This window comes from Ictidomys tridecemlineatus, chromosome 15, assembly GCF_052094955.1.
Source record: "Ictidomys tridecemlineatus isolate mIctTri1 chromosome 15, mIctTri1.hap1, whole genome shotgun sequence".
NCBI lineage: Eukaryota > Metazoa > Chordata > Mammalia > Rodentia > Sciuridae > Ictidomys > Ictidomys tridecemlineatus.
This window is the reverse complement of record NC_135491.1, coordinates 60,541,879-60,555,189: the sequence shown is the minus strand read 5'-3', so window position 1 is coordinate 60,555,189 and position 13,311 is coordinate 60,541,879. Positions and strand designations below refer to the sequence as shown.

The 13,311-nt window shown below is 60.8% G+C and overlaps 2 protein-coding genes across 7 annotated transcripts; one reads left to right on the top strand and one right to left on the bottom strand.

Moving 5' to 3' along the window:
- Positions 1-1,258: 1,258 nt before the first annotated feature.
- On the top strand, positions 1,259-5,477 carry Spata2l (spermatogenesis associated 2 like). 2 transcript variants are annotated; one of them, XM_005335410.5, is made up of 3 exons: positions 1,259-1,555; positions 1,951-2,254; positions 3,560-5,477. In XM_005335410.5, the coding sequence occupies exons 2-3, from the start codon at positions 1,952-1,954 to the stop codon at positions 4,532-4,534; spliced, it is 1,278 nt and encodes a 425-aa protein (XP_005335467.1). In that variant the 5' UTR covers positions 1,259-1,555; position 1,951; the 3' UTR covers positions 4,535-5,477. The 2 variants fall into 2 exon arrangements, with proteins under 2 accessions (XP_005335467.1, XP_077888986.1); XM_078032860.1 differs by lacking the exon at positions 1,259-1,555 and adding an exon at positions 1,562-1,746.
- Positions 5,433-12,997, bottom strand: Cdk10 (cyclin dependent kinase 10). 5 transcript variants are annotated; one of them, XM_013362944.4, is made up of 14 exons: positions 12,847-12,980; positions 10,686-10,752; positions 10,539-10,611; positions 9,745-9,816; positions 9,242-9,344; positions 9,036-9,117; positions 8,650-8,717; positions 8,226-8,278; positions 8,028-8,097; positions 7,340-7,399; positions 6,963-7,086; positions 6,752-6,891; positions 6,289-6,341; positions 5,433-6,088 (listed from the first exon to the last, which is right to left on the bottom strand). In XM_013362944.4, exons 4-14 carry the CDS (start codon positions 9,761-9,763, stop codon positions 5,991-5,993), a joined length of 870 nt encoding a protein of 289 aa, XP_013218398.1. In that variant the 5' UTR covers positions 9,764-9,816; positions 10,539-10,611; positions 10,686-10,752; positions 12,847-12,980; the 3' UTR covers positions 5,433-5,990. The 5 variants fall into 5 exon arrangements, with proteins under 5 accessions (XP_013218398.1, XP_005335468.1, XP_013218396.1 ...); XM_005335411.5 differs by lacking the exon at positions 10,686-10,752 and having other exon boundaries at positions 12,847-12,997; XM_013362942.4 differs by having other exon boundaries at positions 10,539-10,752.
- Between the last annotated feature and the right edge of the window lie 314 nt (positions 12,998-13,311).

Here is a 13,311-nt window from a genome sequence, read left to right as displayed (position 1 = left end):
TCTCATGGTTCTGAAAGCCAGAAATCTGAGATCTCAGTGTCAGCAGGGCCACATTCTCTCTGAAGACTAGGGGAGATTCCTTCCAAGCTATTAAATCTTCAGGATCCCTGAGGTCCTTCGGTTGGAGCTATCTCACTCCCATCTCCATTTCCGCGTGGTCTTCTACCTCTGTGTTTAAAACGCTCTTCTTACAAGGACATCAATCATCTGGGATGAGGGGCCATCCCAGTCTGGAATAATCTCATCTTGATGATCCTAGAAAGCACTGCCTGTCTCCCAGGAGTTGTAGTCCCAGACTGCAGGTGTACAGGGATCCATCCACTCCTGCCAGTGTCCTCATAGCACCAGCTGGGGTCTGAAAGTTAGCGTCTCAAAATAAGGCAGGAGCATGGCCACACTCCTACGTTTTGTTTGGTTTGGTTTTTTCTTTGTGGTGCTGGGGATTGAACCTAGGGGAACTACACCACTGAACCACAGCCCCAGCCCTTTTTATGAGATGTAGTCTCCCTAAGTTGCCCAGGTGGCCTTGAAATTGTAATCCTCCTGCCTCAACCCCTGGAGTTGTTGGGATTAAGGTGTGTTAGTCACTGTGCCTTGCTGGGCATGGCATCCTAATGATCTGGCCTCTGAAGTCCCAGTGCTGCTGAGTCAAAGCGGGCCTGAAACCCCCGGGGGAGTGGTCACTGGGGGCCCAGCAGGTTCAAGAAGAAGGGAGCTAGGAGACAGAGGAATCAATTCAGGAACAGAGAAGGGTTCACTCGATCCTTGTGGACAGGAAGAAAATGAAAGGCTGAAGAGCTGCAGGCAAATGAAGTCAGCTCCCCTAAGGGTCAGTGTGACCCCTTGGATGCCTAAACACTAGATGAAAAACGCCTCGGGGAGATCTGCCTACTGGTTACAACGTTTAACAAATTTCCTTAGAAACATCTAAAAATATCCCAGTGAAAATCCTAACAGAAGGCAGGTAACTTTCCCGGGGAAAGGTCCCTTCTGGACACATTTGAGCCTTGGTTTGGTGACCTGGGGAGGAAAGGAGCAGGAGGTGCCCAGGAAGAGGACCTAATAGAACACCCTGCAGAGCAGGGGAAGCCACCCAACCCAGAGATTGCTGCAGGAACCCCGGTCCCCATCCCACCTGGAGCGCGCCCCTCGGGGACTCGGCCAACGCCCCCCCCCCCCTCCCGGTAATGCGAGGCCCCGCCCCCGCCAGGAGAGGGCCGCCCGCTTCCGCGAGATCGGGCGCTTCCGAGGATCGGCTCGGGAAGTCCCGGTCGCGGGGGTGGGCGAGCGGCGCGCAGCCACCCCTCGGAAGGGCCACCAGAACACAAGGCCACCGGACGCGAATCGAGCGCCAGCCGCCAGCCCCGGGGCCGCGGAAACGCAGGTGCGCGGTGGGGGCGGGGCGCCTACCAGCCCCGCCCACAGGGTGGCGCCCTCTAAGCCCCACCCACCGCCACGGCTAGGGTTAGGGCGGAGTCGACTCCCGCGGAAGCTCGCGGCCGTGGGAAGATACACTCGGAGAGGCGGCTGCTCGCGGACGGCTGGGGACCGACAGGTATCGGTATCGCCGCCGCCTGATGGGTCCACAGCACCCTGGTCCAGAGCATCTGGTGGGCGAGGGACTCCAGGGAAGGAGGTGACGTCCATGCCGGACGCGCACCGCCGGCAGGGCGAGGCTGTAGAGCTGGAGGCTGTCCGCAGGCGCTGTGCGGGGGAGCGCTCAGCTGGTGGGGACGAGGTCTGCAGGTGTGAGAGCTTGTTGTGGACAGCAGGGGCGTTCAGCTGGCGGGATCCGGCCTCCAGGCTCGGGAGAAGCTGCAGACAAGGGGCCCGCCCTACTGGCGAGGCCAGGGTCTCCGAGTTGGGAGAGGATGCTGGATGCGGGGGCTTTGGGTCACACAGTCGGGAGGGAGTAATCTCCAGTTCCTGACGCCCCGACCCGCTCGCCAGGATGGGCAGCAGCTCGCTGTCCGAGGACTACCGCCTGTGCTTGGAGCGCGAGCTGCGGCGGGGCCGCGCGGGCGTGTGCGGAGACCCTTCGTTGCGCGCAGTGCTCTGGCAGATCCTGGTGGAGGACTTCGACTTGCACGGGGCGCTGCAGGACGACGCGCTGGCGCTGCTCACCGACGGCCTGTGGGGCCGCGCCGACCTGGCGCCCGCGCTCCGCGGCCTGGCACGGGCCTTCGAGCTGCTGGAGCTAGCGGCCGTACACCTGTACCTGCTGCCCTGGAGGAAGGAGTTCACCACCATCAAGGTAGGGCGCCGGACGCTGCCGGTTACCGTGGGGAGTGACCCCCCCCTTCGCGGTTTCAGGTGTCCTCAGGGCCCGAAGCGCTAGGAGCCCGTGGGCGTGTTGAGGTCCCCGGTGGGCGCAGGGCAGCTTTGGGTGCCTATCTACCCAGCCCCGCGGCCCCAGTTGCCATGGAAATCCTAGGACAGGCGCACAGGGGGACTTGGAGGCCCATGCCCCACCCCAACTCCTCCGCCTGATCTGGTCTGTAAAGGAAGATGCTGAAGCCGGACGGGGGGACGGGGAAGCACGGATGGGGGATGGCACGGACCAGGTTCCCGGCTAGGGCTCTCTGGGGAGCTGCCCTGAGCTGGAGGGGGCAGGGCTGCCGGATGCTCCCAGCTAATTGGGAGGAGTAGGAGGGTGATGACGTCAGTGCCCACGTGGGCGAGGTACGCCTCCACCGGTTGCCTAGCTGCCAACAGCCTCTTCGAAGGAACTCAGGAGCTGGCAGCTCCACTGGGGCACCGCTGGTCCAAGGTCGTTGAACTTTTATTCAGCCTTTCAGGCTAGGGGTAAGGAGGGCCCACTAGCCCCATGGTGGGGAGGGGCAAAAGCAGAATGGCCAGGCCTGTCCTTGAGGGTCTCACAAGCGCAGGGGGAGGCTGGGAAGAAGCAGAGCTGGCTGGTGATTGGATCTGCCTCTTGGCTGTGTGACTTTGGGCAAGTTACCTAATCTCTCTGAGCCCATTTTGTTTTCTGAGAAAGGGACACAAGTCCACAGAAAAGGAAGTTCTACAGCTAGTGCTCAGTACCTGGGAGGTGTGTGCCTCCAGCTGCTGTAAGAAGAGGGGTGCTCCACAGAGCCCTGGAGTTTCAGAACTTACTTAGGAGAGGCACAATGCCATGGTCTCATGATCCTTTTGGTTCTTCTAGAAAGCCATTTCAGGGCACTCACCTACCTGCACGAGAGGACTAGGGTGTAACTCAGGCAAGTAGGGCACTTGCCTCACATAGGCGAAGCCCTGGTTCAATCCCCAGTCTTGCATCCAGGCAGGGGAATACTACACAGTAGGGAAAAGATGCACAGCAAAGCCTCTTGCCCTGGTGAGGAAAGGTCTCCAGTACTGTCGTGGAGAAGCAGAAAAGCAGGAGAGAGCTGAAGACGCTGTTTTAAGGGGATAGACTAGAGGAGCAAACCCAGGGGTAGGAGGAGGTGGGAGAGTCCAAGAGGAGAACTGCTCTAGGCAGGGTGGACCTGCCCTAGCCAGGGCAGAGCAGTGCTGGGGCCTGGCCGGCAGAGGGCCTGACCAGGCCCCTCCCTTGCAGACCTTCTCGGGGGGCTACGTGCATGTGCTGAAGGGTGTGCTCTCCGAGGAGCTCCTCATCCAGAGCTTCCAGAAGATGGGCTACGTGCGCAGGGACAGCCACCGCCTGATGGTGACCGCTCTGCCCCCTGCCTGCCAGCTGGTGCAGGTAGCCCTGGGCTGCTTCGCCCTCCGGCTGGAGTGTGAGATCCTGGGTGAGGTGCTGACCCAGCTGGGCACCAGTGTGCTGCCAGCAGAAGAGCTGCTGAGGGCCCGGCGGGCCAGTGGGGATGTGGCCTCCTGCGTGGCCTGGCTGCAGCAGCGGCTGGCCCAGGACGAGGAGCCACCACCTCTGCCTCCCCGGGGCGCTCCTGCTGCTTACGGGGCCCCGCTGGACCTGTACCGGGACCTTCAGGAAGACGAGGGCTCGGAGGAGGCCAGCCTCTACGGGGAGCCCTCGCCGGGTGCAGACTCGCCCCCTGTGGAACTGGCCTATAGGCCGCCACTCTGGGAGCAGAGTGCCAAACTGTGGGGCCCTGGGGGTGGGGCCTGGGAGCCCCCAGCAGAGGAGCTGCCTCGAGCCAGCAGCCCCCCCTATGGGGCCTTGGAGGAGGAGCTGGAGCCTGAGCCCTCTGCCTTCTCTTTCCTTTCACTGCGCCATGAGCTGAGCCGACCTGGGGACCTGGCTGCTCCTGAAGGCCCTGGGAGCCCAGGGAGGGCCAGTCCTCGACATGTGCGGGCAGAGGGGGCCTCAGCCTTCGCGCCTGTCCCTGAGCCCTTGAGCTACCAGGCACACAGCTGTCTAGCCCCCGGTGCCCTGCCCACCCTTTGCTGTGACACTTGCCACCAGCTACACGCTGCCCACTGCACAGCCCTATCAGCCTGCCGCCCCAGCCACTCACTGCGGGCACTGCTCAGCGAGGCCCAGAGGCGCCTGTGGCTGCAGCGTGCACAGGTGGACACCCTGCTGTACGACAGCCCAGGGGCCCGCCCCTAGGCCCAACTGGCTCAGGTCAAGGGTTTTCAGGAATTTCCATGGTGCTGCTCTTTTGGAGGGGCCAAGGCCATTGAATGCCCTGGTCTCCCGATCCCTGGGGGAGTCCAGGGAGGTGGGGGCAGAGCCTCCATGGGAAGCTCCTGCCTGGGGCCAGTACCAGGTCCTCCTCCCCCAGGGGCCAGGCTCAGGCCCAGCTGGCAGTAAGCCCTGAGCTGGATGGACACACCTGCCAATGTGCCCCTGTCCTCCATGCCCAGTATACTGAGTGAAGGGTCCCCGTCACCAGTGCCCGAACCTGTCCCTGAGAAGGACCCACCCCTTTAAAGTCCCCTCACCTGCTGGCTGGCCTGTAGCTCCTAGTCCATTCCCTGCAGCCTGTGGTCCAGGACAGCAGGTTGCCCACCCTCCGTGTGGCTTGCTCAGGGGCTGCAGGGACACCATGAAGGTCCTAAGTTCCACTTGGGCCAATCTGGGAAGCTGCCAGGTGCCAGCTGATCTGGTTTGAGGGCCTTGGCCTCCCCACGGTGTCACAGCCAGGGGATGCTGGCTGGAGGAGCCCAGGCAGCTGTGCCACTTCCTACCCAGTGGAGAGAAGGCTCAGCAACCAGCACCCCTGCTGCCTCCCAGCAGAAGAGGGGGCAAGTCCTGCAGGCCACCCACTGGACTGCTGTGTCCACTGTGGGTCTGTGCAGCTGCTGCAGACCCCAGAGGGAAAAACCACAGCCTGCTTTCCCTGGAGGCCACCTAGGGCCCCTTAGACCAGGGTCCCCAGGACGCCAACCCATCCAGGGATGGGTAAGTGCAGAGTCCGCCCTGGCCCAGCTTCAGGGGGCAGGTACGGCGATCTGTGCCCCATCCTGCTCTTCCTCCCCAGTGCACTCAGAGGACACTGTCCATGTCACACAAGCAAGAACCCACAGTGTATTAAACAGCGGTGAAACCAGGTCTATTAGGAAGTGTCTCTCTTCCTCAGGGTGCGAGCCAGCCGCTTCTCTCAGAAGTTTCAAGGGTGCCCCCTCCCAGCCCTGCCCAGGGTCACCACAGCTTCTCTGAGCCCTGTGCAGCCCCTGTGACCCAGAGGCAACAGCACAGCAGTCCTCAGAGGCCAGTGCCCACCCCTGGCTCCAAGACCCCCCTAAGTTGTACCGCCTGAGATTTCAGCACCAGTGTGTCATCCTCTCGGAAGTTTCTGCCAGACAAGACCCTGCACAGCCACCAGGTGTTGCCACAACAACTCAGCTCACCTGGGCACACAGGCTGGAGCTCCCGCCCCTACTGCACCCCACGTCCACACCTGCCTGGTTCTAGGCACAGGCAGGGTGGAGTCAGCTGAAGGAACAGGAAGGTCGAGGGTAGCCTGGGGCCAAGCTGCATGCCAACTTCCCAGGAGGACCAGCCTGACTTGCAGGGGCATTCCCAGTCCACTGCAGGCCTGGCCATCTGACGCAGGCCCACCTCAGGGCTTACACCGCTTGCTCTGACTCTCTGCAGTGGCTGGGGCAGCTCGCTTATTTCGGTGGTGGGGGAAGGTGGGCATGAGCTCCGGCTCACAGGCTGCAGGAGAGGAGCAGTTCAGTGTTAGGGTAGAGGGATGGGTGGCTCCCCCGCAGACCAGGCCATGGGGCATGCTCCAGGTCCTCACCTATCCAGGATGTCCACATTCCTGCCTGCCTTGGAAGCCCACCCACCAAGAAAAGGGCCACTGGCCCAGCAAGCCCCCAGAGAACAGAACCCAGAGGGTCTGGGGAACTTACGCAGGGGCTTCTCCTTGAAGTAGGAGCTCTCCAGGCAGTCCCCCGCGGTCGCCCTGTAGAAAGGCAGCCTATTAATGGGATGCTGGCCTCAAAAGGTCTGGTCCCTCACACCCCACCCACTTGGTTTTAAACTTCCAGTAGCAGGGTAGAGGGTAAAGAGAGGTTTGGGGTCCAGAGACCACAGGGAACCTCAGTGAGTTCCACCACAGGAAGCAGCAGAGAGAACCCACCCTGGACGTTGGCAGCAATGCGGCCCACGTTGTGAGACACTGTCTTTCAAGGTTCTGCTTGAGCTGGGGGAAGGGGTAGAGCACTGGCCCAGGGGATGTGGCTCCAGGTTCAGACCCAGCACCACAAGAACAAATAAGGGATGTGGGTTTGAGGGTCCCTCCACCTCTGCAGACAGCAGGGTCTTCCCATTGCAAATGCTGACTCGCAGGACTGCCCGCAGGCGGGATCTGACCTTTTCTTGGGGTCATACATGAAGAGGAAATTCAGCAGGCGTAGTCCAGCCTCGGAGAGCCAGGGGAACTTGTGCTTGAGGTTGTTGTATGGCTGTTTCCTCAGGCTGTACTGGCCAGCCAGGGGCAGCTTGGAGAAACCCTGCAGGAAGCAGGGCTGGAGCCACGGACGGGCTGGGCACAGGGGGCACTGGGGACTGCCAGGTTACCCACCGGCCAGATGTTTTCGCTGGGTGTCCCCAGCAGCTGCACGATTAGGTCAATCTGGTGAATCTCAGAGGTGCCTGGGAGAAGGGGCTTGTGGGCCAACAGCTCAGCTAGAACGCAGCCCACCGCCCTACAAGGGGAGAGACCACAGACCTGAGGGCCATACCACCAGACTGGTGATGGGACAGGCAAGAGGGCACAGCCAGGGCAGACCTGCTCCCACGGCCCCTGCAGCCACACTCTCATGCTCCCTCCAGACCCAGGGAAGACTCCAGCCCAGCCCAGCCCAGCCCTGCCCTGCCCTGCCCTGCCCTGCCCTGCCCTGCCCTGCCCTGCCCTGCCCTGCCCTGCCCTGCCCCAGCTCTGGGAGCAGCCGCTCTCACCACATATCGATGCTGGTGGTCTGGGTGGTGGTTCCCAGCAGCAGCTCAGGCGCACGGTACCTGCAGAGAAAAGTACTCCAGGTCACCTGTGGCCGGCCCCTCTCCTTCAGCCAGGGCCAAGCCTCCCAGGGGCTCCACAGTACCCTGAACAACAGGACCACTACTGCCAGGTCCAATACCCTCTGCTCTAGGCCTGAAAACCAGGTTGACACAGTGGTCACAGCTGTTAATGGAGAGCTGCCACATGAGCATGTCCTGTGCGTTACCAGAACCACCGAGGCCTTGGCACAGGCCTGTGGACATCAGCCACTGGAGTGTGGTCAATGCACACTGCAGGGGCGCCACATAGGGACCTCATGTCCCCCCTTGCCGCAGGTCGTTCTGCCTGTTAGCAGGATGATCACGGAGCTATGTAGGCCACCAACTCCCAAGGTGCTTCCAAGCCAGCTCTGAAGGCACCCCCTCAGGAAGGTGGACAAGGCGGGCTCCTTCAGGCCACTAACCCTAGCTGTCACTTTTTGCCAGGTCAACCCTGGCTATTCTGGGAAGCTGTCCTAGGCCACAGGTGACCTGGCGTGCCTTTCTCTGTCCAGCCTTTATGAGTCTCCCACTCTCCACTCTTCTGCAGTGTCGGCCCCACCCTCAAAGGGCCCTGAAACAGGTACACTCATCCCCGGGAGGGACTCACCAGAGGGTGACCACCTTGGGGGTCATTGGCTTGACTGGCACACCGTAGGCCCGGGCCAGGCCAAAATCCGCTGTGGTAAAGGCCAAGGGGGAAGGGGAGGTCCTTCAGGGCACTAAACAAGGACCGACACCCCCACCACCAAAGGTGTGTCCACAGAAAGCCACCTCCACACAGGCAGAGCCAGCACCCCGTGCCCACCTGTCTTCACACAGCCCTTGTCGGTCATGAGCAGGTTGGACACCTTCAGGTCCCTGTGACAGAACGCCAGTGTTCCCAGGAAGCAAGCTCCATGGGGCAGACTCACCACAGCCTGAGACCACATCAGTCTTACACTGCCCCCAACCCCCTTCTGAAAGCAAAGGGTAGCAATGGCAAGGACACTAGCCACCAGGTATGCAGTAGCTCCTGCTGCTGTGGGGGAGGCAAAGCCGGCCTCCAGCTCCAGTCCTCAAAGGCCCCCCACTCCCAGCAGTTCCTGGCAGAAGACATTTCCCCCAGGCAGCTGGAGAACTTCTGTACATCTGCCCCTGGCGGTCTCTGCGAAGGACTGCAGTAGGGGAGGCCGGTCACCCTGCCCAGTGCAGGCAACTGCTCTGACCTCCCTCTGGCTACCTCAGCTCACCTGTGAATGATGAAGTTCCTGTGAAGGTACTGGAGGCCCCGGAGCACCTGCAGCACAATGCACTTGACCTGTGTAGAGACCCAGGCAAGGGTTAGGGCGAGCCCATGGTGGACCCTCTATGTGCCATGTCCCCACTGGTGGCCAGGCTGTCAACACACAGCCTCAGGAACTTAGCGGCTGCTGTGTCCAATACAACCAGAAAAGTGCAGTTGCCACCTCTCCTCCCCAGGGGCCTCCCGTGTCCCAGGCTGGGCTCCTCGCACTCCCCGACACACCCCACAGGCAGTAACTCCACCTCTCAAGAGGGCTGAGCCACCCCCACACCACCACCAGCCTGTTTGGTACAGTGGTCCCTGACCAGGGCTCGCAACGTGCCCCTCACATACCTGAGCTTCAGAGAAGGGCGTTGGCATATTCTCTAGGAGGCTGGCCAGGTCCTGTTCACAATAGCCCATCACCAGGAAGATGCTGGGGGAAAACAGGAGAACACCTGCCCCATCCTGCCTTCTCCCTTCTGGGCAGAGGCCCTCCCTCACTGCAGGAAGGTGGCACAGAGGAGCAGGGCCCCACGGGTGGTGGCCCAGCAGGGTACCTCTCCAGGTGGTTCCCGACAACCACCTCCTTGAGCTCCACAATGTTTGGGTGGCGAAGGCGCAGGAGCAGAGTGATCTCCCGCAGGCTGCTGATGGGGATGCCTGCAACAGAGAAGGCTCAGTGAGCCCTGCCCTGCCTTCAGGCTCTAGGGACACCCAGTGAAAGATGCTGCTACTGTCCCTGCTCGGGGAGACTGGCCATCACTGTCACTCATCAATAAAATCAGCAACTCTGTGCTCACTGCTGTACTGAAGGCATCCTGGTGGGTCCAAGCCCCTCCCCCAGCTGCGGCTCAGCGGGGTGCCAGGTTGGTGTGGAAGGCAGGTGAGGTGAATCGCCAGACTGGAGGGAGAGGAGGGGCAAGAGAGAATCCACACACCTCCAGGCAGTGGGGATAGACTTCACAAACCTGGCCTGGAGGTGACAGGCTGAGCCAGCCCCCTCATCACACCCCTTCCTGCTTTGAGGTCCTAGCTGTAGTAGTCTACCCCTCCCACTCACCATCCTTCTCCTTGTCCATTCGCACCTTCTTCAGCGCAACGATCTCATCTGTCTGTGTGTCGCGGGCCCGATCTGGAATGGAAACCCATCACCAGCCCCTCTGTGCTAGGCAGGAGCCCCTCTGAGGCTCCTTGGGGTTCCCTGCCCCTCCTCAGGAGCCCCCCTCAGCTCCTCAGAACTCCCTTTCCTCTAGCAACCTAGTGCCTAGTGATGCTCAGTCCTCACTCTGTGCAAGCAATACTCCTGAGACAAGCTCCCGGTGCTCCCTCACTCGCGCTGGGTGGGAATGAATACCCAGTTACTCTCTGAAACCTGGCCTCCAGCAACTCCAGGCATCCTCCTCCTCGGGCAACACATGACCCACTGCTTCACATCTGCCTGCAGCTATGTTCCAACAACAAATAAAGTGCTCTATCTGGATGGTCCCTCTTCCAAACACTAGACAGAAAGTCTCACACCAACAGAGCTGGTATGAACGCCAGCTGCTGCTGAAAATTCTACCTTTCAATATTCTAACAGCCGCTGCATTCCATGGTTATGCATTTGGGTTACTGATATTAGCAGCCTGAAACTGAGGTTTGCCCCCAGATATGGTGTAAAGTTCATGGAAACTGCACTGGGAGTTAAAAGTTCCTGAACAAGCTTTGGGATTGAACCTGGGGGCACTTAACCACTGAGCCACACCCCAGCCTTGAGAAGCTTTTGCCAGCCCCAACACAGCTGCCTCGTGGCAACCCAGCCTGTACTCATCAGCCACAAGCTGCGCCTCCAGGCACCCCATGGTGGCCACTCACACACAATGCCATAGGTGCCCTCGCCAATGCGGTTCAGCTTCTCAAACTCCTTCACGCTCCGGCATCGCCCCAGCTGAAAGAGAGAGGTGCTGCCAGTGTGGCGCCTGGAAGCTGGTAAACAGCTGAGAACAGGCATTTCTCACCCACCTGGCACTGAGAAGTCCTCCCATGTCCTGCTCACCAAAGAGAAAAGCAGCCACACACGTGGGCTTCTCTGATGAGAAAAGGGGGAGGATGATACTGGGCCCAATTTGAACGAAATACAGAGTGGCCTAGCCACTCCTTCTCCATCCCAGTCTGCATGCCTGCTGTCTACAACAGTCACCACTGTGCACAGCAACACCAGAGAATACTATCGTCACCATCCAGTCACTACCTCCTCCGTGTGAAGAAACATGGCTCAGGCTGGGCAGGGTGGCGCAGGCCAGTAATTCAGCCACTCAGGAGGCTGAGGCAGGAGGATCCCAAGTTCCAGGCCAGCCTCACCAACTTAGCGAGATCCCTTCTCAAAAACTAAAAAGGGCTCAGTGGTAGAAAAAGAACACTTTGATTCAATCTCTTGTATCAAAAAAAAGAAAAGAAAGAAAAACAGAAGAAGAAAAGAAGCACTGTTCAGTGGCACCTGGCCACATGTCTTCCAGGTCAAAGGAAGCTGGCTACCACCCACTCCCCTCCAGGGAGGCTGGGAATGGCTGAGAACAGGGGGAGCAACAAGGCAGAAGAGGGCTAGGATGCAGCTCAGCGGTGGACTGCTTGCCAGCATGCTCAAGGCCGTGGCTTCAACCCCCAGTATCACAAAAAAAAAAAAAAAAAAACAAACAAACAAAAAAACACCATGGTCCACCGGGTGGAAAACAGCTGCCTTTCTAGGATGTTAGTGAGGAGAGGAGATAAAGCTCTGTCCACCCAGAGAACCTGCACCCTGACAACCCTGCATGATGTGGTGCCTCTGGGGAACGGAATGAGCACTTCTCCTTGGATCTAAGCAGTGTCTGCAGCAGGGTTCTGACTCCAACAGCCTCTCCTGGTTTCTCTTCTCTTGTCTTGTTACTCTCTGAGACCTAGAGGCAACTGGCTGGCTCCCTCCAGGGTCTCATCCCTTCTCACACTGCTCTCTGCTGGCACCTCCTGCCCACACTGTGACTCTCCTGCTCTGCCCCTGCCTCCTGAGTGTGGCATGCCACCCTTCTCATCTGTGTCCAATCTGATCACACTTCCTGGTCCAAAAGAAATGCCAGTTCTTCTACCAATTTCGTCCTGGCCCCAGCTGAATGCACTCCTAAGACCGCAGAGACTTCCAGGTCTCCAGGCACTGCTAATTATGCACTTTGCCTATCCTCCCATTGGGCCACGATCATTGTTTGTTTATTTATTTATTTTGGTGCCAGGGAGTGTACCCAGGGGCGCTTAACCACTCACTGAGCCACATCCCAGCCTTTTTCAATATTTTAGAGACAGGGCCTCGCTAAATTGCTGAGGCTGGCTTTGAACTCCCCATCCTCCTGCCTCAGCTTCCCAAGCGGCTGGGATTCCAGGCGTGCACCACCAAGCCCAGCTCTTGATTCTTGGAAAACACAACCCCGCTTTGCTTACACCATGTGTCCATCTTGGTAAAAATCATTCAGCGCCTTCATCCCACAAAAGAGACAGTAATGGAAGTGGCGGCATATGTCCCCAGAGAGGGCTGCCTGGCCCCTAAGAGCCCCCAGGCGCAGATGGAGAGGGGAACCAGGCCGCCAAGTTCTCGTCCAGCACCAGCTGGACGGGAAAGCAGGGGTAGGAGCTGGGAGTCTGCCCTCGAGGGGGAGGCCGTCAGCCGGGCCCTTCCCCGCCCCGTCCCCGGGAGGCCGCCAGCGAGGTCCAGTCCCCATCCAGACACCGCGAGGCTGCCAGGAGGACCCGTCCCCTCCCCGGGAGGCCGCCAGCGGGGTCCCGTCCCCATCCAGACACCGCGAGGCTGCCAGGAGGACCCGTCCCCTCCCCGGGAGGCCGCCAGCCGGGTCCCGTCCCCATCCAGACACCGCGAGGCTGCCAGGAGGACCCGTCCCCTCCCCGGGAGGCCGCCAGCGGGGTCCCGTCCCCATCCAGACACCGCGAGGCTGCCAGGAGGACCCGTCCCCTCCCCGGGAGGCCGCCAGCGGGGTCCCGTCCCCATCCAGACACCGCGAGGCTGCCAGGAGGACCCGTCCCCGTCCCCGTCCCCGTCCCCGGGGCCGTCGTTCCCGCGCGTGCCGCACTGCGACGTCGGCGCTCCAGCGCGACCCTGCTGGCGAGGAAGGCCGCGTCCCCGAGGGGCCCCCCGTCGCACCCTGTGTTCCGCAGGCACCGTGAAGAAGCCTTCCTTACGGATACACTTCAGACGGATCTGCTCCGACTCGGGGTCCGGCTCCGCCATGGCGAGAGCCGGCGCCACTGCCCGAGCGCGCAGGCGCGCGATCTACTTCCGGGTCGTGCCGCCCCGCCCCCTGCCACGGTTACCAGGGGACCTGGCCAGGACTAGACACGCCCACCTGGGGAGGTTCCAGCCTCCCACCCGCCTGGAGCGCGTCCTCGGAGCTCCGTACGTGGGGTCGGATGGAGACCCCACCAGCTGGTACACCCGCAGAAGGCGGCAGGTGGGAGGGCCCCTTGAGATGGCCTCCAGCTGAGCATTCCCTGCAGGTGCACCACCCTCAGCTGCTTCCCTTCTCTTCGGAAGAGCAGAGCTCCGCCGTGAATGCGGGCAAGCCCAGGGCGTCTGCCTTGCCAATCTCTAGCCCAGCCCTAGAGGGTT